Consider the following 27,875-nt stretch of genomic DNA (forward strand, 5'->3'; position numbering starts at 1 on the left):
ACTTCTGGAGAGCCACAGGTTGGCCAGGCCTGGATTAGTCAATCCAAGCATGGGAATAAGAAGGACTGTCCTTGTCACACACATCTGGGCCAGATCCATACCGGAACGCAATGTCTGTGTAGTACACGGAGGCCAGGTATAGTCTGGTACGCAGAACCTCTGTCAGTACGTACCACAAGCAGGAGCTGTCTCTGAGCAATGTGAGAGCATCACTGGAAACAGCGTTGGTGCGACAGATCTGAATGTAGCGACCACTCTCCCGGCTTCTGTCGCTGGGCACCGTCCTGCCTCCTGAATAGCGCAGGCGTTCCACTGTAATGCCGATTCTGTCATCAGGAACACTGTCGAGTTGCCCTATTTCCCACCCAAGAACACCGCTGCAATCTACTCTGGTTATGTCATTAAAGCAACATAAAATAAAAGCAAAGCGACAGAATGACAAAAGAGTTTTAATTTATTTTGATAAAATGCTTTAAAAATTCAGTTTGATTAATATCCCTGAATGAAGAAACAGCAGCTAAAAGGGTGACCCACAATGGTTTCAGATAGCACAGTAGCCATGTAATAGCTGCAGGAAACATATGAAGGGGACGGATCAGTAAAACCGAAATATAGCGGAGTGGCAAGTCGGCAGAACACGCATGTATGGAACACGATGTCAGCCTGCACAGTGTATGAGCACTGCATGTGGCAGGAACTTAGGGGGTCATTCAGGTTGGCTCACAATGCACAATTTGTTTGCTAATGTATAAAACCATGTGCACTGCAGGTGGGGCAGATGTAACATGTGCAGACAGAGTTAGATTTGGGTGGGGTTTGTGCTTCAATCTGAAACCTATTGCCGTGTAAAACGGTCAGTAAATCTCATCGCATCCCCCTGGAATATTCCAGCATGCGATTCGATTTTTAATTGTACAAGCACCCATGCCATGAGATGTGATGGGTGCTTACAATGAGATGTAACCCCCAGTATCCACGCCATCCCGAAGCGTGGCGAGCCCCGCGAGGGGCGGCGGTACGCGTCCTCCGACCTTTTCATACCCCCACTATCCACGTTGGCATGGAGTTGATTTTAGATAGTGTAGCGAGCCACCGAGCCCCGCGAGGGGTGGCGGTACGCGTCCTCTGACCTTTTCATACCCCCACTATCCACATTGGCATGGAGTTGATTTTAGATGTGGCAGATGTAACATGTGCAGAGGGAGTTATGCTGGCCACCAACTTTCCTCCAACCATCCAACTAGCTGTGCTCGCCACACAATCTAAAATCAACTCCACGCCGACGTGGATAGTGGGGGTATGAAAAAGTCGGAGACGCGTACCGCCGCCGCTCGCCACGCTTTGGGATGGTGTGGATACTGGAGGTTACATCTCATTGTAAGCACCCATCACATCTCATGGCATCGGTGCTTGTACAATTAAAAATCGCATCGCATCCCATTTGCTGGCATGCAGTGCTATGCAATATTTAATTGTACAAGCATCGCACACCACTAAATCAGGTACACGATGCCATGCGATGGGCGCCGTGCTAGGAAACAAGTACCAGCATTTGCCCCCATACAGTACCAGATTTTCAGTCCAACCAACCAGTTGGATGGTTGGAGGAAAGTTGGTGGCCAGCATAACTCCCTCTGCACATGTTACATCTGCCCCACCTGCAGTGCAGCAGTTTTGTCCATTAGCAAACCAAATGTGCTTTGCGAGCCAACCTGAATAACCCCTTTAGTACCTACACTGGAGAAGTGACACACATATATTACACAACACGACACTCGGTATCAGTCCTGTAGTTACTGGTGGTGCCGGGACGGGACTATCTGGGGTCTCGGATCTTTACTGACGCTCGTACATTTCCTTCAGGATCTTGATGCTTTGCGCGTATCGCTGCTGGTTCCGGTAAGACGCGTCTTTCCACCTGTTAAGCACAAGAATAGGAAGTGTGCGTGACCCCATACAGATTCTCCTGAGCCTTATTCTCATCCTAGGATTCTATTTAATGTCACAACAAAATTATTTTTTTAAATTATATAAAATGCAATTTTTGGAAGTTAATTTTTCCCCTTAAAACTAAAGCCCCATACACACTGAGCAATATTGTATTGTTTAATTGTTCATTTTGGATTATCTGAGTGTAAAATATTGTTTAGTGTGTACGCTCAATGGGCCTAATTCAGACCTGTTAGCGAGCCTGTAATTTTTGCAGATGGACAAAACCATGCTGCACTGCAGGTGGGGTAGATGTAACAGGTGCAGAGAGAGTTAGATTTGGGTGGGTTGTGTTCAAACTGAAATCTAAAGTGCAGTGCAAGTATAAATCAGCCAGTCTTTACCCTGCACAGAAACAATATAACTTCCCCAAATCTAACTCTCTGCACCTGTTACCTCTGCCCCATCTGCAGTGCAGCTTGCAAAAGTGGCCATGTGACATAACAGTATTATTACAGCACAGGCAAAGCCAGATTAGGGGGGGGGAGTACCCTGGGCCCCCTACTCTCAGGGACCCCCTTTACTTTACCCAATAGCTTGCTGTGAACCAGGAAAGTTTGGGAACCACTGCAGTAGTGATTACACACATGTTGTGCACAGAACCGGCCAATATCTATGGCTCACCTCTGCCGGATCTTCTTCCATCGGTCCATATTCTGGTAGATCAGGTTGGACATGCTGGGCATCATATCTGCTGGCTGAAAGGGAAAGAAGAACGACGGAGTAACATATATAATCAGACAGACTGTATACGCCATCGGCCTGATTCTGAACACTGATCGTCAGTAAATGCTCTCACAACGTGTGCCCAAACTGCTGGCAGATCCTCATGGTCCCAAGTGTGATAGGACGGGATGCACGGAACGATAGGACGGGATGCAAGGAACGATAGGACGGGATGCAAGGAACGATAGGACGGGATGCAAGGAACGATAGGACGGGATGCAAGGAACGATAGGACGGAATGCAAGGAACGATAGGACGGAATGCAAGGAACGATAGGACGGGATGCACGGAACGATAGGACGGGATGCACGGAACGATAGGATGTAAGAGAAGGGAGACAACGCAGAATGCACCTCGGTGTAAGCCCATGTTGTTGCTTTGCGGGTGCACTTACTGTGTTGATATTGAGGGGCTCTTCATCTCGAGGAAGGGGGGAAGGGATCCTTAAGTTTACCGGTTCTCCGGATTCTGTTGCCAGGCCCGGCAATGGGGGAGGCAGATGGTACAGATTCTGAGAACTCCCGTTCACCACTTCCCCCTGCGGACAGATGAATGAGAACAGTAATTAGAGGCAGACTCCCCTTATTTCCTCTGCGGTTATCAGGCACAGAGTAAAGACCATTATATAACACATACTGTATCTGTCCTGCCTAGGAGAGAGGACGTACCTCTTCTGATGGCGGCGGTGTTGGCGGGCGCTCAGCAACTTTGGCTCCTGGGGCGTTGCGAAGCCAAGATCTGCACACGGGGTAAAGGGGCGTGTCTTCCGAGAACTGCGCCAGGTCAACGCTGCGATCGAAGAGTCGGATGACAAAAGTATCTGACAGGAAGAGGAATATTTAATGTCATTTGGATTTTTTCAATCACCTCCGTTATAATAAACACTTTTCTGTAGAACGCTTACATACTGGGCAGTGCGGCATCACCCCTGTAATAACATCTGCCCCAATAGTTTTATTTGGAATAAATAATTTAACATTGCTGCCACTTAATAAACCTCCCGCCATGGTAGTAAGTATAATACCGTAATATAACCGGCATCTGGCTGTAACAGCCTGCGCAATCCAATTGGCCGTCACCGGAACCATGTGACACCTCCAGGGGGCGCTCGGATCTCTCTGTCTATTAAAACCCAGTTATTACCCCGTCTAGTTCTAGAATACAACGCACAGCCAAATACACCGGCGCTATATTAATCATGGTTGATAAATAAATGTAATGTGATGGACTGCAGCCACCTGTTGCTGTGTTCCCATGTACCCCTGTCCCTTTGTTATGGGGATAAGCTCACTGGTCCTGTCTGTGCTCTTACTGGTTTTGGGAAGGCCGGATTCAGTGATCCCATCCTCCTCCTTTCTCTTCTTACGGCGGTGGTGAGAGAGGCGAACAGACGGCCTGGGGCAGAGGGAACATTTAATGATACAAGGTAACAGGAGCAGCAAATAACCAAGTACATACATTGTGGCAGAATGAAGAAGCCTGTGTGACGGTGTTACTGCTCCCTGCTTCATTAGCAACAAGGCAGCAATAATACATCTCCCCTGTGTTCATCCGTCTAAAGCTGGCCATACATCTACAGATCGATTGTCAGATCTGGCTGGTTGGAACAAAATCCTGGTAATGGATGAGAACAAATGACAGTTGACTATTTGCTTTGAAATGCTGGAAAACTGCCAAAAACTGTCATTCAGATATTACCAGGTTTTTGTTCCAACCAGCCCAATCTGACAATCGATCTGTAGATGTACGGCAGCCTTTAGTGTTTGCTGCGCAGCTTGTTTTATCTAAGTTTCTGTTTGCAGACGTGTAATAAACACGATTACCTAAGCCGGGCACACATACGCTCAGATCATGTGGCGATGGGGGGCAAACCACCGTACCAAGGGTAAGATTGCACCATGGAAACAGATCCCCTAATACGCGTCCCTTCTAGTCTCCGTTATTTATTCAGGTAAATGGGCATAACTGCTCCTATTATGTGCTATGGGCAGTGTCACACACCCCATGCAGAGACCTCCCGGCTGCTGCCGCTGTGGGACGGGGAAGGAAAACCAATAATTACCGTTTGCCAGCAGCAGATGGAGAGGAGTCTCTGGAAGAAAGAGAGGAACGTCACATATAACATAAAATGTCTAGAGATCTGGTTTTACCTGGAAGCATCACCCGCTGCTCAGACTACTATATACACTGTACCCTGGGACTTCTCCTGGGGGGTGGCCTGCAGTGGTAGCGTGAGCTACAGACCTACCTGGGAGACTATTCCTTTACTGCCAGATCAGAGAACTGCTATCGCCAGGGTATCTAGCAGACAGAGTTTGGGGCTAACTGAATATTATAACCTGCCAGGGTCCTTAACATTATCGTATAGTTACTATAGCTGCCTGATCGCAGAAACGTCTACTCCAATGGATCCTCTCCACACTTGATTTGTAATGCCTGCCACAGCGCCAACAATAAATCATCCAGCCCATATAGTAGAGTCTTCAGTAAAACTTAAGGGCGTTCATTTACTGTGTTTTGGTTTATTCTTGGATGGATACCGACGCGTATACACGGTGAACGGCCGTCTACTTCACATTGTTTGACGGTCATTTGTCATCCTTTGCTGACAGTTATCAGATTGCAACCCCAGCAAACTGTCAAATCTGTGGCAGATTTAAAGCACAGTGATCTGAGCAGGCTCCCCCGATATCAAAAAAAAAAAAACTACCGACATCTAGGGGGAAATTTGATACTTGTTTCCTAGCAGGGCGCCCTGCTAGGAAAATCTCATCGGCCATTTTGGTGCCGCGCAATGCGGTTTTTTCATGTAATTTATTCACTGCTGTGTTGGCCCCGGGGAATCGCATCGCACCTCCCGCAAAATCGCATACCATGCCATTAGCTATACAGTTGTATGAGATGCAATGAGGTTTTTTTGGGAACCCCTTCACTAACCACGCCACCCCAAAGCGTGGCAAGCGCAGAGGAACACGTCCTCCCGACCTTTTTTATACCCACACTATCCACGTCGGCGTGGAGTTGATTTTATATAGTGTGGCGAGCGGACACGGATTACTTTACATGTATACCGTGTCCGCTCGGTGGCTCGCCACACTATATAAATTCAACTCCACGCCGACGTGGATAGTGGGGGTATGAAAAGGTCGGAGGACACGATCCGATGCCCCTCGCGGGCCCGCTGTGCTCGCCACGCTTCGGGGTGGCATGGATAGTGGAGGGGTCAGTAAAACCTTGTGGTATGTCATACAACTGTATAGATAATGGCATGGCATCGCACCCTATAAAATCACATGCGATTTTGCGGGATGTGCTATGCGATCCCCCGGGGCCAACACAGGAGTGAATAAATTACATTTAAAAAATCGCATCGCATGGCACGGCACTAAAATGTCCCATGCGATGCAGTGCGATTTCACTACGCTAGCATATGAAGAAATCTGGGCGCCCTGCTGGGAAACAAGTACCGGAAATTTAATAGGATGAGAGATTTGGTAAGAATTCTCCAGTGTGATTTTGCAGTGTAAATGATTGCCGCTTTAAAAAACCGGGAGATTTTTTTACCAAATCTCTCACTTTCTGAATCTCTCATTCTATTAAATTTCACCCCTAGAATAGATTTTTTTTTTTTTTGCAAAATTGCATTAGAATTGCCTGTAGTAAATCCCAGATTTTACAGAAATGGTTAAGAAAAAACAAAAGTTGATACTGAGTGAATTACTTTGCTGCACCCGCCTCTTTCTGGAGAGTGAACTATGACCTCAGCTGGGGAGAGATCTCCACAATCCCCTGTAAAGGAGACAAGAACCTGCACACAACGGGCTTGTCAAGTGTCACCTGTAACCTGAAGCCTCCTTGACTAGACACAGGTAGCGGTAACAAGTACAAACCTGGTGCTAAGAAGCAGCACCCTGCCCCATGCCAGTTAGTCTTCTAAAGAAAACATGGAGCTCCCCGTATGATGGGTATATAGAAGAGGGTGGGGCTAACACAGTTTGGAGACATGTGCAAACATCCTAATGAATGCTTTATATTCCCCCATTGGTCCAATATCCCCCAAGAGGATGAAAGAGAGACTCCGATTAGTGTCTCCCTTTGTTTAATGTCTTTGCCTCAGACATCATTGTAACCAAACGGCTCCATTATAACTTGTGGTTCCCCAGTCTGCAGGTTCCTAGCACCATTTCCTGGAAAACTAAGGATTCTGGGGGTACTTCCTGTGATTCAGGGTGGTATTCATCCAATAGGGGTAAATGTACGAAAGAACTTAGAGAGAGAGATAAAGTGGAAAGAGATCAAGCACGAGCCAATCAGCTTGCACTGTCACATTACAGTCCGTTTGAAAATGAACAGGAGCTGACTGGTCGGTAGTTTCTCTCGCTACAGTTACTCTCCAAGGCATAGTACATCTTCCCCGGAGAGATAAAGCGGAGGGAGATAAAGCATAACCAACCTTACTGTTATGACAGTTAGGAGCGGATTGGCTCTACCCTGGGTCCCATTTATCATGGATTCAGCCATTTAAAACACGTTATCTAAGATAATGGTGCTTTAGCCAATCAGCTCCTACATCCTATCACACAATAAGAGTGTTTAAAAAATGACTGTTGGAGGACGATTATCCACAACTAGGTGATTCATCGCGCCCTACGGGCGCTCTTCACACCATCGTAAGGGGCTGCGCCCCCTTAATTTGTGAACGTTTGTATATGAGAAATATGGTTAGAATTGTATGAAAGATGCCCTGTATTGCAACTTAGGTGTCCGCGAATCGCGGGAGGGGGGGTCGCGGAGGGTGCCGCGAATTGCAGGAGGGGGGGTTGCGGGGGGTGCCGCGAATTGCAGGAGGGGGGGGGTTGTGGGGGGGTGGATGCTGCGAATCGCGGGAGGGGAGGGATTGCAGAGAATCGCGGGAGGGGGTCGCGGGGTGGGTTGCCGCAAATCGAGGGAGGGGGGTTACGGGGGCGGGGGTTGCGGCGAATCATGGTAGGGGGGGTCGCGGGGGGTGTGCCGTGAATCACGGGAGGGGGGGTCACGGGGTGGGTTGCCGAGAATCGCGGGGGGGGTGTGTGTGTGCCGTGAATCGCGGGAGTGGGGGTTGCGGGGGGGGGGGGGGGGTGGGGGGGTGTGACGCGAATCGCCACAAGAAAAAATCAACACAGAAAGGTCAACACATGTAAATGTTGACATAAGTGTGGCACTTCATTGGTGTCCATGTCGACACATGAGAATGAATATGAAAACATTCAAAAAATGAAAAAAAAAAAACTTCAAAAACTCATGTCAACCTTTTTCATTGTCGACCATAGCCATGTCAGTGTTTTCCATGTGCAATTTAATTCTGGAGCTGCCGCGAATCGCAGGGGGTGCCGCGAATTGCGGGAGGGGGGTCGCGGGGTGGGTGCCGCGAATCGCGGGTGGGGGGGGGTTGCGGCGAATCATGGGAGGGGGGGTCGCGGGGGTGTGCCGTGAATCACGGGAGGGGGGGTCACGGGGTGGGGTGCCGAGAATCACGGGGGAGGTGTGTGTGTGTGTGTGCCGTGAATCGCGGGAGTGGGGGGTTGTGGGGGGGGGTGTGACGCAAATCGCCACAAGAAAAAATCAACACAGAAAGGTCAACACATGTAAATGTTGACATAAGTGTGGCACTTCATTGGTGTCCATGTCGACACATGAGAATGAATATGAAAATATTCAAAAAATTAAAAAAAAAAATTCAAAAACTCATGTCAACCTTTTTCATTGTCGACCATAGCCATGTCAGTGTTTTCCATGTGCAATTTAATTCTGGAGCTGCCGCGAATCACGGGGGGTGCCGCGAATTGCGGGAGGGGGGGGGGTCGCGGGATTGGGTGCCGCGAATTGCGGGAGGGCGGGGTTCACAGGGGTTCCGGTGGGGGGTTGCCGCGATTTGCGGGAGGGGGGGGGGGTTGCGGGGGGTGGGTGCCGCGAATCGCGGGAGAGCGGGGTTCATGGGGGTTCCGGTGGGGGGTTGCCGCGAATTGCGGGAGGGGGGGGTCGCGGGGGGGGTGCCGGGGTGCCGCGAATCGCCGGAGGGGGGTTGCGGGGGTGTGACGCGAATCGCCACAAGAAAAAAATCAACACAGAAAGGTCAACACATGTAAATGTTGACATAAGTGTGGCACTTCATTGGTGTCCATGTCGACACATGAGAATTAATATGAAAATATTCAAAAAATGACAAAAAACCTTTTTCATTGTTGACCATAGCCATGTCAGTGTTTTCCATGTGCAATTTAATTCTGGAGCTGCCGCGAATCACGGGGGGTGCCGCGAATTGCGGGAGGGGGGGTCGCGGGGGTGGGTGCCGCGAATCGCGGGAGGGCGGGTTCACAGGGGTTCCGGTGGGGGGTTGCCGCGAATTGCGGGAGGTGGGGGGTCACGGGGGGTGCCGCGAATCGCGGGAGGGGGGGTTGCGGGGGGGTGTGACGCGAATCGCCACAAGAAAAAATCAACACAGAAAGGTCAACACATGTAAATGTTGACATAAGTGTGCCACTTCATTGGTGTCCATGTTGACACATGACAATGAATATGAAAAAATTAAAAAAATTAAAAATAAATCTTCAAAAACTCATGTCAACCTTTTTCATTGTCGACCATAGCCATGTCAGTGTTTTGCATGTGCCATTTAATCCTGGGGCTGCTGGGAATTGCGGGGGGGGGGGGGTGCCGCGAATCGCGGGAGGGGGGTGCCGCCAATAGTGCAAGGGGGGGTCGCGGGGGGGTTCTTTTTGCCGCGAATCGCGGGAGGGAGGTCGCGGGGGGGGGGGGGTGTTTTTTCCGCGAATCGGGGGGGGGTCACGGGGGAGGGTTTGCCGCGATTCGCGGGAGGGGGGGGTCGCGGGGTGGTGGTTATGCCGCGAATTGCGGGAGGGGTCGTGGGGGGGTTCTTTTTGCAGCGAATCGCGGGAGGGGGGGTCGCGGGGGTGTTTTTGCTGCGAATCGCGGTAGGGGGGGTCGCGGGGGAGCGGGTGTTTTTGCAGCGAATCGCGGGAGGGGGGGCGCGCGGGGGGGGAGGTTTTGCCGCAAATCGCGGGAGGGGGGCGCTCACCTGGTGGCTGTGGAGTAGCAGTGCTGGGCAACATGGGAAGGCAGTGGGTGTCTGGCACTGTCTGTGGGCTCACTGGGCTGGTTCTCTGTCACATACCTCCCAACATGACCCTCTCCAGGAGGGACACAATGCTCTGTTTCTAGACTTCCCCTTAATGTATGATTGCCATCACCTGTTTTAAACAGGTTAATTTCTCAGAAAGGTGTTCAGCACAGATGAAGGCAATCACACATTAAGAGGAAAGTCCAGGAACAGAGCGTTATAGACACAGACACCCACTTTGAGTGACAGATGTAGCCAAATATATAGGAGATGAGTTTTAAATAGCTAAACACGTTACTGAATGGGCCCTTTTATCTCTTTCCACATCTTAGGTGGTAGTAGAGTTCCCCTTCGGGGACGATCTTACAGATATACGCATCACACATCCCCCCGTACCCCCACCTTACTTGCAATGGGGGTCTGTTGAGGATTTCCCACTTTCGTCCTCCATCTGTTCTCTGTAAAGAGACACAATGTGATTACATGAAGCAGGAAACAGACCGTTATTAAACAAAAATAACACAGTAGGCACCGGCCTGTCCCGTCACCAATCACAGTGCCGACAGCGAATCTGTGGGACCTATTACGTCTACAGGTAAAACATGAACATTAAAGGTTAACATGTAGACGTGACCATTATGTTGGCACCCAAACCTCAGCTCTTAAAATGTCCTTTCTGGACATTGTATCTGTGTTGCCGGCGTATGACGTTCATCGGTAAATTGCTGAGATTTTGGCTGCCCACATGCTGTCTACATCCCACAAATTGCCATCAGATGTTAGACAGCCCTGTGTGGGCACAGCAGACAGTGACGCCACCTACTGGCCGGGCAGAATACAACAAAGCGATCAGTATGGTATAAGAGAGGCCGCCTCACCTGTCCACATCGCTCTTGTCCAGGAGTCCCTGCAGGACCGCATCCAGCCGATTGCGGGCACTTGCTGCCTCTAAATCTACGAGATCAATGGATGAGAAAATACGTTCATCTGTAGTAAGCACCATATACAGCGGCTGCTGTTACCGTCACGGACTATGATTGCACTTACTAATATCTTAAGACGTATATAGGTGTATGTATGTAAAATTGATAAATGAATCCCCAGACTCTGTACGAGATACGTGCACCCATGTTATACTTAGTAGCTCTCCACAGGACAATTCTCCATGGCTTCCTGGGAACAGAGTGTGGGCTGGACAAACGCATACATAGGTCTTCTCCCATGAGAAGGGCCCGCCTCATGAAATCCCCCTTGGGTGCTCCCCCCACATCTCTGTCTGTACTTTGTACCTCTGTCATTGGCTACAAATCTGCTAGCGGCACCATATGGGCCCAGGAATCAGCTGGTAACGCTTATTCCCCTTGCACCAGTAGCTGTGTTGAGAGTTGCTGTATTATTTATTACTGCTTACTGTATTGTACTATGTTACCACGTATGGTGTTGTCATTTACCCTCGGTGTCGGAGCTGCGGACCACGTGTGTCACCCTATAAAGTCTAATAATAAAGTACTTTTCATGTGCCTTGGCCAGATTTCAGGCGACTGTCTGGACGTTGTGATGTCACACCAAACTGGACACGGTTATCTGCATGCACCATTGCAAGGACAGTGAATGGCTACAAGCGTCTTCCTCACCTGGCTTCTCCACCTTCACCTTTGTGAGCGACATGGCGACTGTCAGACTGGGTCACGGCTGGAAATCTCCCCTTGCTAGTACCTGGAACACCTACAATAGAGAGCAGACAAGAAATAACGGCTAACGGAAGACGTTGGTGTTTAGACTGATCGTGCTCTGCGTTTATCATGGAATTAGCTACAGGCCATGCCCCCTACACAGCAAGCTCCACCATCAGCTACAGGCCATGCCCCCTACACAGCAAGCTCCACCATCAGCTACAGGCCATGCCCCCTACACAGCAAGATCCACCATCAGCTACAGGCCATGCCCCCTACACAGCAAGCTCCACCATCAGCTACAGGCCATGCCCCCTACACAGCAAGCTCCACCATCAGCTACAGGCCATGCCCCCTACACAGCAAGCTCCACCATCAGCTACAGGCCATGCCTCCTACACAGCAAGCTCCACCATCAGTTACAGGCCATGCCCCCTACACAGCAAGCTCCACCATCAGCTACAGGCCATGCCCCCTACACAGCAAGCTCCACCATCAGCTCCAGGCCATGCTCCCTACACAGCAAGCTCCACCATCAGCTCCAGGCCATGCCCCTTACACAGCAAGCTCCAGGCCATGCCCCTTACACAGCAAGCTCCACCATCAGCTACAGGCCATGCCCCCTACACAGCAAGCTCCACCATCAGCTCCAGGCCATGCCCCATACACAGCAAGCTCCTCCATCAGCTCCAGGCTATGCCCCCTACACAGCAAGATCCACCATCAGCTACAGGCCATGCCCCCTACACAGCAAGCTCCACCATCAGCTACAGGCCATGCCCCCTACACAGCAAGCTCCACCATCAGCTACAGGCCATGCCCCCTACACAGCAAGCTCCACCATCAGCTACAGGCCATGCCCCCTACACAGCAAGCTCCACCATCAGCTACAGGCCATGCCCCCTACACAGCAAGCTCCACCATCAGCTCCAGGCCATGCCCCCTTCACAGCAAGCTCCACCATCAGCTCCAGGCCATGCCCCCTACACAGCAAGCTCCACCATCAGCTCCAGGCCATGCCCCCTACACAGCAAGCTCCACCATCAGCTACAGGCCATGCCCCCTACACAGCAAGCTCCACCATCAGCTACAGGCCATGCCCCATACACAGCAAGCTCCACCATCAGCTCCAGGTCATGCCCCCTACACAGCAAGATCCACCATCAGCTCCAGGCCATGCCCCGTACACAGCAAGATCCACCATCAGCTCCAGGCCATGCCCCGTACACAGCAAGCTCCACCATCAGCTCCAGGCCATGCCCCCTACACAGCAAGCTCCTCCATCAGCTCCAGGCCATGCCCCGTACACAGCAAGCTCCACCATCAGCTACAGGCCGTGCCCCCTACACAGCAAGCTCCACCATCAGCTACAGGCCGTGCCCCGTACACAGCAAGCTCCTCCATCAGCTCCAGGCCATGCCCCGTACACAGCAAGCTCCACCATCCGCTACAGGCCATGCCCCATATACAGCAAGCTCCTCCATCATCTACAGGCCATGCCCCGTACACAGCAAACGCCACCATCAGCTACAGGCCATGCCCCACACACAGCAAGCTCCACCATAATCTACAGGCCATGCCCCACACACAGCAAGCTCCACCATAATCTACAGGCCATGCCCCACACGCCGATGTAGAATAGTTTCGGTACATCGATGTCAGTCTGCACTATTGCCATCGATGGCAATGTTGGCCAACCCTACTCCAGTGCCCAGCCACCATACAAAATGTACTGTACCCCAGATAGGATGCGGTTCTTAAACTTTGTCTCAGCCTACATGACTACTTACCCCCTCCCTGATATCATGTCATAGTCCTCCTGTACAGCGTGTTCTGCGGACTCCACGGACAGACAGAAAGCCCACTGACTGGGTTGGTGAAATTCAGCTGAGGAACAATTGAGATGATCAATAAATTAAGTATAACAAATCCTATTCAAGCCAAGGCATTACCATGTACAGAGCATTGTACAGGAAACTGCGGAAAACCAGCTTCTGCGTCATGTAAAGTGTTCCTCACCTATCGCCTGAACATTCTCCGAAAGTCTACTATTACTGTTATGAGGTGGTACCCCTGACTGGGGTCTGTAATGAGGCGGTACCCCCTGACTGGGGTCTGCTATGAGGCGGTACCCCCTGACTGGGGTCTGCTATGAGGCGGTACCCCCCTGACTGGGGTCTGTAATGAGGCGGTACCCCCCCTGACTGGGGTCTGCTATGAGGCGGTACCCCCTGACCGGGGTCTGCTATGAGATGTACCCGCCCTGACTGGGGTCTGCTATGAGGTTGTACCCCCTGACTGGGGTCTGTTATGAGGTGGTACCCCCTGACCGGGGTCTGTTATGAGGCGGTACCCCTGCACGGGTACTGCTATGAGGTTGTACCCCCTTACTGGGGGCTGTTATTAGCTATTAGCCCCTGACTGGGGCATTTATTAGATATTACCCCTGGCAGGGGGCTTTTAATAGCTATTACCCCCTGCCTGGCGCAGTTATCAGATATTACCCCTTGACTGGGGCTGTTATAAGCTATTACCCATTGACTGGGGCAGTTATCGGGTATTACCCCCTGACTGGGCTGATACTATATAGATTATATAGGGTATTACATAGGTTGGAGCCTCCTGTGTTGTGGGTATGGGTAAAATCCGGAATCGGATAAGACACCGGAATGCCGGACTGGACATCAAACTCTGCATTCCGGAGCTTGTAGTATCCGGTCCGGGGGTGTCCTGTCCGGGGGTGCTCCATCTGATGGGGCTGCTCTGACACCTGTCACCTGGGAGAGGAGAGGGGGGAGAATACAGCCTCACTGCATGGTCTGGGGGTGTAATAAAAACTGGAACGTTCCAGACCACACGGGGAGGCTGTAATCTCCCCTTCCCCATGTCCCTGGTGTGAGCAATCACAGGCATCCCCCCAGACAAGACACCCCCCGCATGGGACACCCCTCGGACCAGACACTATAAGCTCCGGAATGCAGAGTTTGATGTCTGGTCCGGCGTTCCGGTGTCTTATCCGGGTCCGGTTTTTACTTAGTCCCTGTGTTGTTACTATAGGACTCAGCCATTGGAGACAGTACAGTGATCAGTCAGCTGCAGGCTACGCTTATACAGACACACTGACCGCACAGGACCCGCCCCCTCCGCTCCGACACACAGACCCCACTCTCCCGGTAACTGCAACCGGCTCAACTCACCTTAAAACCCGCTCCTTCACTGGCCCCGCCCTTCGTTACCGCATTGGCTGGCCCCGCTTCCTTGCCCGCAACCTACCGGCTCCCCGGCCTGCTCGTCATCTTGCACTAGCAAATCAGAGACAGCAGCTAGGGATACGCCTTTCGTAAATGCGCGTTGATGACAGCGTTGACGCCGCTGTTGGGTTTAGAGCCTGACGGGAAATGTAGTCCAAGCGGTCATGGAAAGGGAAGTGATGTCAGCGGATTCCGTCTTGGTGACAGTTGCCTGGTGACAGGCGGCCGGAAACGCGGGAGGTTCGATTGGGGGAGAGAAGGTAAGTACTGTACCGCCTGCTTCTGGACTTCCTTCTTAATTGATGATTCCAGTCACCTTTGTTGAACTAGTTCAGTGATGATAACGGTGCTCCAGCAAAGGTGAAGTCCAGGAACAGAGCATTTTGCACCTAATGGAATGGGTCATGTTGGAGGGTATGGCAATAGTCTGTCCTCTATATACGGGAGGGCAAAACAATTACATTTGAAGTATTGTTTTAACTTATAGCTGATGAGTAGAGGTTAGGAGCCGTTCCCACGCCTCCTGAGTTCATGCCATGTGCCTGTGGTTGCCATGGTAGTCGCATGGCTATGCAGAATCTAACAGTCTTCAGTAGCTGCCTGAAGAGACAAACCCAGGGAAAAGTGTAATTGTCTATACACTGAAGTGCCATCTGTGGGATAGCAGTATGTAAAGAGAATGGTAGGTGGCACCACTGTACTGTGACGTGTGTGAAATGGCCGGACCTGCAGAAGTTGTAATATGACAATTCACCAGTCAGTTTTAACATCGGCCAGGCTGCTGTGGTATGCTATATAGCTAGATGGATGGGACATTCCATTCCTGAAATTGTGTGGATGTTCCTCGATGAACAGTGTATTATTACCTCTTGCAATGTGTTACCACCCACCATAGACGGCATAGCAGCTGCCCACAGGTGCTTAGTGATCATGCCCAATGGCAGCTGGCCAGAATTGTCTGTGGTAATAAACAAGTGACACTGGCTAATATCTCATCAGCGTTCTATGCAGGAGGAACCCAACTCATATCCAGCCGGTTACTGCAGTGCCGTTCAGCTTCCATCGGTCATGGACCCACCAGAGTGCCCGTTACCACTATGACACTGCGCCTCACCTGGGCTGACTGTACTCGGACTGGCAACATGTTCCGATGAGTCACGGTTCTACTTGTTCCAGACATGAATCCAATCGAGCAATTATGGGATGTGGCGGAGAGGTCCATTCGCACCCAAGGACCTGCACCTACAAATATCAGGGAGCTGCGGGAAGCTGTCCAGGCGGAATGGGTCCCCATCTCTCCAGAGGTCGTCCGTTATCTTGGGAAATTCATACGACATTGTGTTCCTGCCTACACTGGGCCCTACATCGTGCTAAGCACCTATTCCCTGACTTGGCATGTCCCTGTATATTCCCTGCTGCAGTGATCGTTTGCTTTAATGGTACTGCTGGTATTATTGCAATGATGGGGTCCCCTTTAATTTATCCTCTGACAGCCATTACCTGGTCTTCTAGGACATGCAAGTGTGCTGACTGTATTTAATAGAGATTTACTTCTTTATATTTTTTTTGCCTCTGCAGAGAAATGAAGTGACCGGCTTCCCCCAGCACAGGGTCATTCCAAGCCTCCCTGAAAAATGAACAGTAGGTACGTTGCTTCCTAAATACAAGTGCTCTGACTGCACTTTACATGGTTTATTCCTGGGTCCAGCTGTCCACACTGTACCCGGGTCTCTCCGGCTTTACAACAGACGCTTGAAGATGATGTCATCTTCAAGCGCTACTGCAGGCAGCCAATCGGTGGTATGCTGCATGAACTGGTGTAATTGTGTCTCGGGTCAGTCATGTGTCCAACCCTGGACGCTACCTGGGTTGTTTTTCCTGGCCCGTTTTAAACTAAGCCACAACCTGGTTTGACCTGGGAGTAACCCAGGTTATTGCAGCAGTTTAAAAGGGGAATAAAAGGATAACATTGTGGCCTCAAACTGTTGGCGTATAGCATTGATGACTGACCAAAAAATATTTTTGAAAAATGGACCAATTAAGATGTATTGACCCTTATGCAATCATTCAGGAACGTTTTGGCTGGACTGGGGTTTTCATGACCTCAGCAGTGGGTTTTTGTCAGACTGGGGTTTTCATGACCTCATGTGCCTCACCCAACCCCCTTCTCTGTTATTCTGTAAACCGTTATATACAGGGCTATTTTTCATCAGGAACTGAGGCCCTTATTCTAGTTCACTCTTTCTGACAAAATATTTCTTAGATGGACAAAACCATGTGCACTGCAGGTGAGGTAGGTGTAAAACCCCACCCAAATCTAATTATCTCTGCACAAGTAACACCTGCCTCACATGGTTTTGTCCATCTAAGAAATATTTTGTCAGAAAGAGTGAACTAGAATAAGGGCCTCAGTTCCTGCTGGAGCCTGCTGAAAAATAGCCCTGGTTATATACAACATCATTATGTGGGGGTTGTGCTCCAGATCAAATAGATCACGGGTGTCAAACACAAGGCCCGTGGGCCAAATCCGGCCCGCCAGACCTCGTCATGTGGCCCGCGCAGCCGCCGCCACCCACCCCCGCCTGGCGCCGATTACATTACTGCGGGAATACATCACAGTGTGAGTGTCACATCACATTCAGTGACACTCACATGACGACTCGAGACTGAGAGACATACCTAACAACGTGAGGAAGCCGGGAGACACAGTCACTCCGCCGCGGCGCTCGCTGGGAGGAGGAGGGAGGCAGGACAGTGGACACAGACTTGTTAGTGTCACTGTGTGACGTGCCAGACTCCTCCCCGGCTCCTCCTGCGGGCAGCGGCTACGGCGCTGCCATGTGTGACACACGCCCGCCTGACAGCAGTGCCAGTGACACCGTGACGTGCATGCTGCTGCGGCTGCCTGTCGGACTTGGACGCCGGCCCATCGGTGAGCTGCCTCCTGCCTGTTTTGGTGCCGCGCTGCGCAGCAGTGGCATCAGTTGGTTCAGTATATTTACTGTAAGTTCGGCAGTGGGGTGGGCACAGTTGTGTTGTCTCTTGTTGTCCAGACCAGTCTGTCCAGTCCAGAGTCCGTGGCCGGGCAGGCAGAGAGCCAGGCCAGCAGCACACAGCCGCAGCCTGAGCCCACAAATCTGCAGTGCGGCTGCCTGTGTCCAGGGTCATTATCATTATCTGTCCCACTGTCACCACCAGTCCAGAACTCTAGCGAGAGTCCTGCGAACCCAGAGGCCCAGGTCACCTGCTGGGCGATCTGACGTCACTGTGCCCTGTCCCAGGCCCCCAGCCAATCTCCCTGCTAGTTATTACTTACATTATTACAAAAAACAGTAATAATTGAATGCAGTGACAATAATTTATGATAATAAAGAGTGGACACATAGTCCTACAGATACAACCGACTTTGAGGGTGACCAAACTGCTGATGCGGCCCCCGATGAATTTGAGTTTGACACCCCTGAAATAGATGAATCTGCCACTTTCTGTATTTCCTATTCATACCCCCAGCGTAAAATGCTCATTTAGTCCATAAGGGGTGTTTGCAAAGTGCTGTTTATGGGTTCTTATCAGAGCTTGCCAAACCATGGTACATGTACCCCCAAGGGGACATCAGTTTTGTTGGAATTGTGCAGACAACGGTAAATGCCTTATAGCTACAAACATCCCATCTACTAAACCAGTGGAGTGGTTTTATTGAAAATAAAGCAGGGACAGCTGTACTCACTGTTCTACACACTGGTAAATGGAGCGGAGTGGGGGGGGGGGGTCATAGTGCTCATCATGTGCATAATGCTGGAAGAGTAGTTATGTCAGCAGGTAAATAAGGCTCCTACCGGGGCTAAGTGAAAGACTACTGTCCACCACTGTGACATAGTATCCAGATGGCTCCTCGCATTATCAGTAATAGCCTTGGTGGCCATCTTGGTACAAGGAATGAAGCTTCCCTTGAGTAGCAACACAGTGATTGCACAGTAGGGCCCTTCACTTTCAACAGGTTTCGGGGAGGGGGGGGGGGGGGGGCAGTACTTCAGCCAACAGGTTGATGTAGTCCTAAAGAATAAAACTTTTCTAAGGGCTCCTACCCGGATATTCCATGGCTCAGTTTCCCAAACTCCACTGGCCATACATCTACAGATCAATTGTCAGATCTGGCTGGTTGGAACAAAAACCTGGTAATGGATAAGAGTAAATGACAGTTGGCCATTTGCTTTGAAATGCTGAAAAACTGCCAAAAACTGTCATCCAGATATTACCAGATTTTTTGTTCCAACCGGCCCAATCTGACAATAAATATCTAAATGTATGGCCAGCTTTACAGTCCAAGTTTTCAGGATATCCATGCTCTAGTCCAGTGGTGTCAAACTTTTGGCCCTCCAGCCATGTGGAACTACACGTCCCAGCATGCCCTGCCACAGCTTTAGCAATCCATTATATAAAATCTGTGGCAGGGCATGCTGGGACGTGTAGTTCCACAACAGCTGGAGGGCCAACCCTCCTGTAGGGCTAATCTCTGCAGGGCACCTGCTGCTATGTGCACAACAGGTGTGCAGGAGCAGTAACACATAGCCGCAGGTAGAGGGCGCCAGAGACGGTGCATTACAGTAGTGTAAAGTCATCGGGAGGCTACGCTGCAGCATGGAGAGGAAGGAGAGTTTAATCCTGAGTCATAATTGAGCATTAATGTTATTAAGCCAGGGGAGCACTGATCACAGGCTCATCGATTTCATCCCTCCCCATTGTCTCTGCGCCTGAGAACAAAGCAGCCGCTGTAGTGAGACCGGGAACCTGAGAAGCCGCTTTAATAATAAATCAGGTCATTTCATAGGAGCGCAGGTGGCTGTCACGGATACGACATTTTCCAGGCTGCATGTTTTTATCTAAGATGATCGTGTTCAATAAATACATTTCCTAATGGCTTAGTGACTGGGGGCTCACGTCTTCATGTGTGCCATGTGTGTTTGCATCAGTGTTACATGCTCTTTGTATGTTACCAATACATGCCACTTAAGCTGGCCATACATCAGAAAGATCGATCTTAAGATCGATTGCACTCATGATTGTGTACAATTTCCCTTGAAATCCCCAGCAGTCCTTGGTGGTTTTTGGACACACAATCTACACACAATCGATCATATGATCAGTCATACAATCCATCTGCTGCATGATTTTGTACATAAGATGTGCACACAATCTGCATACAATCCATCATACAATCAGTCATACAATCCATCTTATGATTGATTGTATGATTTTGTACACAAGATGTGCACACAATCTGCATACAATCCATCTTACAATCAATTGAGATTGTATGATTGGGTACAATATCTTTCTGATGTATGGCCAGCTTTAGGAACAAGCGTGATGCCTGTGGAATAATCTGCCCGCCCCTTTTTCTTACAGTGTTGCATTGTTCTCCAATCAAGGCAATCCTTTCCCAGCCCAGGGTCCAAAGAAGACCCACTATCGCCCGTCACAGAGCCAGCCGGTGTCTGAGGAGCAGAAACTCACCGTGAGTATGGTGACATGCAGTATGTTCCCTCGCTGTGCCCCCCAAACTATATCTCATAGTCTCCTTTGCATCACGCTCCAGGTTCTAAGTCCAGACAGACTCCGATCACTTCCTCCTCACCTCTACGAGGCACTGAGCCCCACTGACCTCCGCTTCCTTGAGGGATCCCAGCGGCTAGTGCCAGCCCTTCCTGAGTCTGACTCTTCCGGGCCATTTGATGAGTCGTGGCCGGACTCTGAAGGAAGCAGTAGGACCCCGGAACGGGATGAGACATTGATTGGGGCCAGCTCAGGAACATCTAAAATACCAAGAGATTCTCGGTCTTCGCATCCGACCACAGAGGATTCCGTCCTAGCAAAGTGAGTTTTGTTTATTTAAATAAAGATGTGTGGTTGCCATGACGCTCAGGACCCGCTTTCCTATCCTGTAGCAGAACATGGTACGGCGCGAGAAGCACTTCTGGTCTTCACAATAATCTGGCGAGTAGTTAGTTTTTGTGGTTTAGGTTGGACCTGGGGCTCGATCAGCAATATTAACATGTTCCTGTTGGCAGGGATGCCAGCATCATTGCCAAAGGGCACAGAGCATATTCTCTTTCGCACCAGAGATCAGGTTCCTCCGCGGTAGATGGTGCTGTTGGCCGTCTAGCGTCTTCCTTTTCTGCCAGCTCGGTTATTGGGGACTAGAAGTCCCTATCTCTAACAGGGATGGCAGAGACCAGATACTGTCAGTCCAAGATCACAAAACGGCATTCTGGTAGTCACACAGCCTGGTGGGGGATTGTGTGAGTAACCTAACCGCACCGTGACGTCTCCTTCCCCGCAGGTACATAGCAAGATTCCGCCATGGGCATCCCACCAGCCGGCTGGAGCGTTCTCCTCCACAGTCCGCAGGGAAAGATTTCTGGTGGCTGCAGGCTTCCCCTGATAGTCCGGATGCACAGAGACACCGACCAAGCTCAGGTGGGAATCCAACAATGTGCACCGGAGATTGTACCAAGCGGCACCCACTGCAGGCTAACCGGAAGCCAATGAAAGCATACGTCACATTTGGTTGCTATGAGTTACTGATCCTTTAATGTGCATTTGTTGTGATTGACATATGTTTGCATGTACAATAAAGTGGCCTTCTGGACTTGCAGGGATCACGGCTCTCTCTGGCTTCTCTCCTGAGTCTCTGGACAGGTCACTGCTCCCGGGGGTAAGTCTCTCGCTAGATGGTGCGTTGTATAATAAGCGTGTTGCACACGTCTTGTTACTATAGTTGTGTAAATCAGACATACGTGATCATAATGTAAGACTATACCTTTCATGCTCCCTTATAGGAAGGTTCTCTTAATGACTCCAGGCTGTGTTCCGAGGATGTGGATGTTGTCGGCCTTCAGGAGAGAGCAGGGAAGCTCATACGGAGGAGGTTTGTGACCCTGTCATAGCTGTCCTTATCAGTAACATGGTACAGTGATGTGCTGTAACCAATAGTAACCGATCTGATCCAAAGCTGGTACAGTGATGTGCTGTAACCCATAGTAACCGATCTGATCCAAAGCTGGTACAGAGATGTGCTGTAACCCATAGTGACCAATCTGATCCTAATCTGCCTCTGCAGTCTAATCATGTTAAACTGGTGCAAATTGATGTCTTGTTGCTAAGGGTTACATAAGTCATTGATCTTTGCACACTGTTGGTAACTATGTTCCCTGGTCTATATATACAGTTACTAGTAATCCCGCTCGATGGAAATGCTTCAAAAGCTAGGTGTACTTTCACTTGCTGCCAACAGATGGCATTGTTTCGGAGACACGGACACTAGGTCGATATATAGATGACTAGTGTGGTACTGGGGAGATGTATGTAGGCCCAGATCTGATTTTGTGCTATGGTGTACTGATCATTCTACCTATACAGTAATCGCTGCCGGTGAGTCCTAGGCTTCAGGGGGAAAATGCAGTTTCTCTTCTTGCCAGTGTTCTGTGTCCCAGCACTGGAGGGCAGAGAACAGGCTGGATAAGCTGTGACTCTGTGGGGTGGCACTGCAACTCCCAGCATACCCTGCCAGGTATCCGCTGTCTGTCAGAGCAGCATAACACATCACCATTATCTCTGTCTCCCCTTATTGTGGACGGAGACGAGGATTTTATTGTCCTTAGTGATAAATTCCTATAGTCATCGTTAGAGGGGACTCTGGATAGGGCTGTGGAGAAGTCTGCATTTGGTTTACCCCACAGCACCTGAGTAAAGGGTTAATGGTAATAACAGATTCTCTTACGTGTGTAATTGTAACTTGTCCTCGAGCAGCGAGTCGTCTCTGAGCAGCGTGGGTCCTGTGAGCGCGGAAGGTCTGGGGTCTTCCCCATCGTCCGGCGTGTCCCTGTCAGAATGTGGCGGGAGCAGGACAAGATGGAGCACACTGGATGCAGGTAACGATGGGTACAGCGATTGGTACCTGGTTGGTAGTGTACTTGGTGGGGGTATGAATGTAACCTCCTTGATCTGGTTCTAGCCCCTGTTGTGCCTGTTCTACGCCCCAAGGTGACCTTGCCCGCTCTCTCCGTCCAAACCCACCCCACATTGGCCCCTGAGGAGGACATTCTGTACCAGTGGCGGTTACGCAGGAAGATGGAGCAGGCACGAGAAGGAACTTTGCCCCTTACTACCCGAAGACGTACTCCTTCCCCACCTGTCCGGATCCCCAAACAGGTACATACTAATGTGAAGGAAGGTAATCTAGAATCCTAAGGAGAAACGTTGTATCCCACACTGCAGATTTGGTTATCCACGTGCCACTGGTACAGAATGTACCATAATGGTCACTCCATTCTCGGACTGTTTCCCAAATTGATGATAGTATGATCCAGCATTAATATTTCCTGTCTGTAGAGAAGGAGCAGGGGTGTGTGGGAAATAGAACTATATAACAAGGATGCTATGGGTGAGCCTTTTTACTCTGATTGGCTGGCTGCGACCAATAAATGCAGAAGGCGGAGCTTACTGTATTAAAAGTTTATTGTTGCCATTGGACAATTGCCATTTCTGGTATTAACTTTAAATAGCCAATAACTCCGCCCCCTTCCCAGCAGCAATAAATATGGCCCAGTTCTCCCCTTAATGTATTGCTGACACATTAGGTTGTGCTGAATGTAAGTCAGTGTTAAATATGCTAGAAGCACTTATTGCTTTGTTCTTATTGTGATCTATATTGTTGGACTGTATCTCTAGGTCTATCACACAGTGGATCCTTCCGAGTCTGCATGCCATGTACAGCCACCAGAGGCAGCACTGAGCCCACATGTTCCATCACCGCAACAAAATCCCACCTCGTACATCGGCAGTGTCCCGCCGATCAGTCCTAGCATTGCTCTTCATCCCACCTCTGGCACCGTTCCTCCACACTTACACTTTCTGTGTGACATACTTCCATGCGTCCGCGGCCAGCACGATGCCCATCGTCCTCAGGAGAAGGATGAAGCTGTGAAATCGGGGACCTCGCACCCACCAACGGCTGCATCTGCAGTAGATAAAGAGCAGCACGTGGCTCAGCTGCACAAGTCGCAGCCTGATCGGCCAGAAAAAGTTCTGCGGCAGTCTGAGCGGCCAGAGGAAAGGATAACCAAATCCAGAAGGAGGACAAAGGACAGAATGGGATCAGGTGAACGAGTACCAGAAAGAACCGTGGAAACCACTGTTCCTGAGTCACCGATTCACCGAGCCATGGTACAGGTGGGAATTATCACGTGTTGTCGTCGTCCTCCATGTTCTCTAACTGGTTAGTAATTGTGTTAAGCTGCCCTGGAGACTCTCTCAAGCTTGTGGACCTTATTCTGTTCGTTCGCAGCCGGCGTTCGTTGCACGGGGAGCGATGTTTGGCGCAGCCGCATTTATGTGCATGTGCCGGGGTCATGAGGGTGGTGGTGAATAGTCGCACCCATGGGATTGCCCAGTGTTTCACGGGCGTTCCCATATAAATGCTGGCTGTACCACCATTTGCAGGGAAGGTTCTGGTTGACTCACAAGGGTGCGAATTCGCATCCGAACGAATCCACCAGAATAAACCCAAAGATTTGCTGCTAATGGCATTGTGGTGGTTGGGACGGAACGCTAACGCAGTGGCGATTTGCGCCAATTCTTATCGAGATCTGATCTCTTTGCATCATTGAGTGCGGGGTCAGCTTTAATTAATGAGTTAATTATAAACAATTCCTCCGCTTTCCATGACCATTTGGTCCACCGCAGTTCATTCATTAGATTTTCATACTATACTCTTCCATGTAGAACTTGCTGTAGTCTGTACTTCTGACTAACGTTTCATTTCTTTGTGTGAGACCTTCCAATCCCGCTTTCTATTCTGTAATTCTAGTTTTTGTTCCTTGTTTTATTGCCAGGTGATGTCTGAACGACTTTTCTCTCCTCTACCATCTCCAAAGCCAAAGTGCGGTAAGAGGAAGCCAAGGCCCGTCACTCCCACCACAGAGGAAGACGAGGATCTGCAGCCCGTAGAGATAGCTGCTCATCTTCTGGAAGAGGCTGAAGGTAACGGCTCAAAATATACAAACGACTTTCTAAAACTATGTGGAATGATTATTTTTAATTGGGATTTATTAAGTTTAATTTTTATAGCGCATTTTCTCCAACAGGACTCAAGGCGCATTTAGGGGCAATTCAATTAGCCCCTATAACTTATTGGGTGTGAAAAAGATGGTAGCCTCTGGATTTAACACCTAGAGCCATTTTTCACTTAACTGTTACTAAGAATTAGCACGCAGTCCGGGATGTTCTCGAAATTGTGTTACCTTGTTCTCGGCACCCGAAAACAGGCTTTTTATCGGGGGGTTCTATCTGAGTCTGCAAGCTGCCTTCAGGACAAACCGAATAGCCCCGGGAAACAATTAGCCCCCTGTAAATTAACACTGATCATTCAATTCCCCATATTGGGGGTATTTAATCCCCACTGCGATTACTGACAGGGGAAATAGTGGCTGTCGTTTCCGACAGCATTGAAGAGGTGGCTCAACAGAACGGACCCGTCTTGTCAAAGGGCCATGGATTCTCAAAATAACGGCTGGATCTATGGCTGTTTTCACCGCTCAACTGTCAGAACGTTCCGACAGTTGGAACCCTGGGATTGAATACCCCCTATAATCTCATAAAATAGTAACAAAAACTCTAAATGAAATTCATGAACCTCTTGTTGATGATGAATTATAAAGTGAGTGTGTAAAACCTGTAAAATGGTCGCTGTGACCCTCAAACTGCAATTCCGCCATTGGACCAGAAAAACCTCCTATTTATCTGACAATAATGCATTTCCTGATATTCGGACGCTATAGGGGGTGAGTCGCACCGCCGCCGGCCCAGTTTGCTCCCCTGTCCGATGATGCAGGTTTGCGCCTGTGCGAACGCCTTCAGTGAGTTACTCTCTAGCCGGGGCGTTCTTTCCAGGATGGGCGGAATATGGGCGAGCATGAGGCAGAAGCAAGCGCACGCCTAGCGTCTTATGGGCGTGCCCACAAGAACGTGAGGACGCCTGCTTGTGGCGGGGCGGTTGACATCACATGATAAGTCAGTCCAGGCCATCACTTCATTACGAGCGGCAGAAAAAGGGCGAGGGGGCAATGTAGGGATTTTTCCTACGTGCAGCCGCATGCGAGCAGATGTGTAAGCGTGCACGTCCGTCCGCATGCTAGTGCGGGGGCTCGCTTGGTGGGCGGGGGTGTCTTCCCTGGATGGTGTCTACTTGCTCGCTATTTAATGAAAATACGCTGCCTAGCAAACAGGTCTGAATCAGGCCCTTCATTTTGACAATCGAGAATCTCCTGGATGGTTGTAAAAGGTAAGAAAAACATATGGTCCCACCATGGATGGTCCTAAGTCCAAGTGTCACCTGTATCCGTGTTCCTCTGTACAGCCTCCACCATCCTGTATTCCAGATTCCGATGGAACAGAGTTTGCGGATGACCCTTTGCTCCAGGTCCTGAGGGAGCAGCGAGAATCTCTGCGGTCACGACTCCGGTAACGTAATCCCCAGCGGTACAAGCGTGGCGCTGTATTTTATGCCAATACAATAGTGCACTCACTACACAGTACAGGGATGCCAGCGGACCATACTAGGCCAATGTGTTCACAGCACAGAGCTACTGTGTGCCATGAGTAGTTATGGACCGGGCACCTAACCGGGCATACATCTCATTGGGTGCAGGGGCTGCCATCACACTGGAGAGAAGTACAGTAGGTAGCGCTAAGTGGGCCTTAATTAGTCTAGCATTTGGCATAGGCCTAACTGAGCCACCAACTACTTGCCCTAACAACCGAGGCTGTCTCAGAACTGCCCTCTAAATGGTGATAGTAAGGTCAAAGCCTCCCTTGCTTGAATAGATGTAGAGGGCAGAGTGTGACCAGTGTTGTTGGCCTTGTACCGCTATTCTTGGGAGGTAAGACCACTGAAATACTCGTACAGATGCGGCTGATGGTGTAATAATGGTTACACTAGTGGTCAGCCACATAACTTCCCGGGGGGAGTCTCTAGGTGTGCCTGGCTGGGAAGTGTGACATAATGGGATATAAATGTAGTGCGTTGGAGAACCTCTTGTTAGCAGGACATTGCGCGTCGTTGCTATAGTGTACTGATGTCGGACACTATTTAAATGATGGAATATTTTGATACAAGATTAAATTGAGATAACGGAACGGCAATCACGAGCGCCCACATACTGTACATCTGTCCCAACATGCCACTCAATACCCAGATACGGGATGCAGTCAAAATCCTGACCAGGACAAAATCCCAACAAGGTCAAAATACCGACATATAGAATGTACAGTTGAAACCGTCAACATGACTTTCGGTCGCGAGATCGACATGGGTTTTTTCACTGTTTTGACCCGACAGATGGTATTTCATGCCCTAGCATCCACTAGGGCGTAGTGGGAGAATAAAATAGTGTGCCCGAAGCATCGCGAGCGAAGCGAGAGGCTGCGGTTCACTTCCAACTGTGTGCATGTCGACTGTGTCGATATTCGGGTGAAAAAACCCATGCCGACCGAAAGTCATGTTGACTTTTTCACCTGTACATTCTATATGTCGGGATTTTGACCGTCGGGATTTCATACCAAATCCCCCGATACACGTATGGAAGGCTATCCTAAGGTCCATCTGCTGCTGTGTGCAATGCTTAGCTCTGGTTTGGGTCGGACTGTTTTACCATCTTTGTTTTATCTCACTGTAGAACGGTGGATCTGAGACTGGCAGAGATGGAGGGTAAGGGCAGCGGGCAACAGTCACGGCCACACTGACCAAGCACCCATTGATCATTGTACATAGAATTTCTATTTATATCATACATATGTGATTGAGGTTTTCTTTTTTGTATTAATAAACTATTATGAGACACTATTGCTGTGTATGTGTCAGATTGCCATGTCTAGGAGAGAATTCTCCTCCTACCTCCCAATAGGAAAGTGCACGGGACAATATCTATAAATGTCCGTCGCAAGCTTCAGGAACTGGTGGCTTTGGTGCTTTGTGTCTCCTCTCTCGGCTGCACGTGTCTTCCTCAGTGTCACTCTTGTGTGTCTCTATGGGAACACTGCGGCTCTTCCCAGCAGTGCGAC

At 50.0% G+C, this 27,875-nt stretch overlaps 2 protein-coding genes across 5 annotated transcripts; one reads left to right on the forward strand and one right to left on the reverse strand.

The window, feature by feature from the left end:
- Positions 1–433: 433 nt before the first annotated feature.
- Positions 434–15,026, reverse strand: LIN37 (lin-37 DREAM MuvB core complex component). 2 transcript variants are annotated; one of them, XM_083161985.1, is made up of 11 exons: positions 14,703–15,026; positions 13,296–13,392; positions 11,467–11,557; positions 10,711–10,786; positions 10,240–10,290; positions 4,778–4,807; positions 4,028–4,110; positions 3,384–3,535; positions 3,110–3,253; positions 2,614–2,687; positions 434–1,918 (listed from the first exon to the last, which is right to left on the reverse strand). In XM_083161985.1, exons 3-11 carry the CDS (start codon positions 11,498–11,500, stop codon positions 1,837–1,839), a joined length of 726 nt encoding a protein of 241 aa, XP_083018111.1. In that variant the 5' UTR covers positions 11,501–11,557; positions 13,296–13,392; positions 14,703–15,026; the 3' UTR covers positions 434–1,836. The 2 variants fall into 2 exon arrangements, with proteins under 2 accessions (XP_083018111.1, XP_083018112.1); XM_083161986.1 differs by lacking the exon at positions 14,703–15,026 and adding an exon at positions 14,113–14,136.
- PROSER3 (proline and serine rich 3) lies at positions 14,871–27,657 on the forward strand. 3 transcript variants are annotated; one of them, XM_083161980.1, is made up of 13 exons: positions 14,871–15,016; positions 16,335–16,401; positions 20,163–20,271; positions 20,353–20,630; positions 21,097–21,233; positions 21,413–21,471; positions 21,596–21,684; positions 22,566–22,687; positions 22,771–22,967; positions 23,487–23,987; positions 24,650–24,797; positions 26,195–26,276; positions 27,491–27,657. In XM_083161980.1, exons 2-13 carry the CDS (start codon positions 16,391–16,393, stop codon positions 27,555–27,557), a joined length of 1,800 nt encoding a protein of 599 aa, XP_083018106.1. In that variant the 5' UTR covers positions 14,871–15,016; positions 16,335–16,390; the 3' UTR covers positions 27,558–27,657. The 3 variants fall into 3 exon arrangements, with proteins under 3 accessions (XP_083018106.1, XP_083018107.1, XP_083018108.1); XM_083161981.1 differs by lacking the exon at positions 14,871–15,016 and adding an exon at positions 15,062–15,116; XM_083161982.1 differs by lacking the exon at positions 14,871–15,016 and adding an exon at positions 15,362–15,438.
- Positions 27,658–27,875: the final 218 nt, after the last annotated feature.

This window comes from Crinia signifera, chromosome 19, assembly GCF_055691185.1.
Source record: "Crinia signifera chromosome 19, ASM5569118v1, whole genome shotgun sequence".
NCBI lineage: Eukaryota > Metazoa > Chordata > Amphibia > Anura > Myobatrachidae > Crinia > Crinia signifera.

Coding starts and splice junctions, on each gene's coding strand:
- LIN37 (XM_083161985.1), bottom strand. CDS start 11,500: ATGTCGCTCACAAAGGTGAAGGTGGAGAAGCCAG. Junction 10,787..11,466: donor GGTGAAGGTGGAGAAGCCAG/GTGAGGAAGACG, acceptor TTGATCTCGTAG/ATTTAGAGGCAGCAAGTGCC. Junction 3,536..4,027: donor ATCCGGCCTTCCCAAAACCA/GTAAGAGCACAG, acceptor TCTTCCTGTCAG/ATACTTTTGTCATCCGACTC.
- PROSER3 (XM_083161980.1), top strand. Junction 20,631..21,096: donor GAGGATTCCGTCCTAGCAAA/GTGAGTTTTGTT, acceptor CCTTCCCCGCAG/GTACATAGCAAGATTCCGCC. Junction 24,798..26,194: donor TCTTCTGGAAGAGGCTGAAG/GTAACGGCTCAA, acceptor CCTGTATTCCAG/ATTCCGATGGAACAGAGTTT.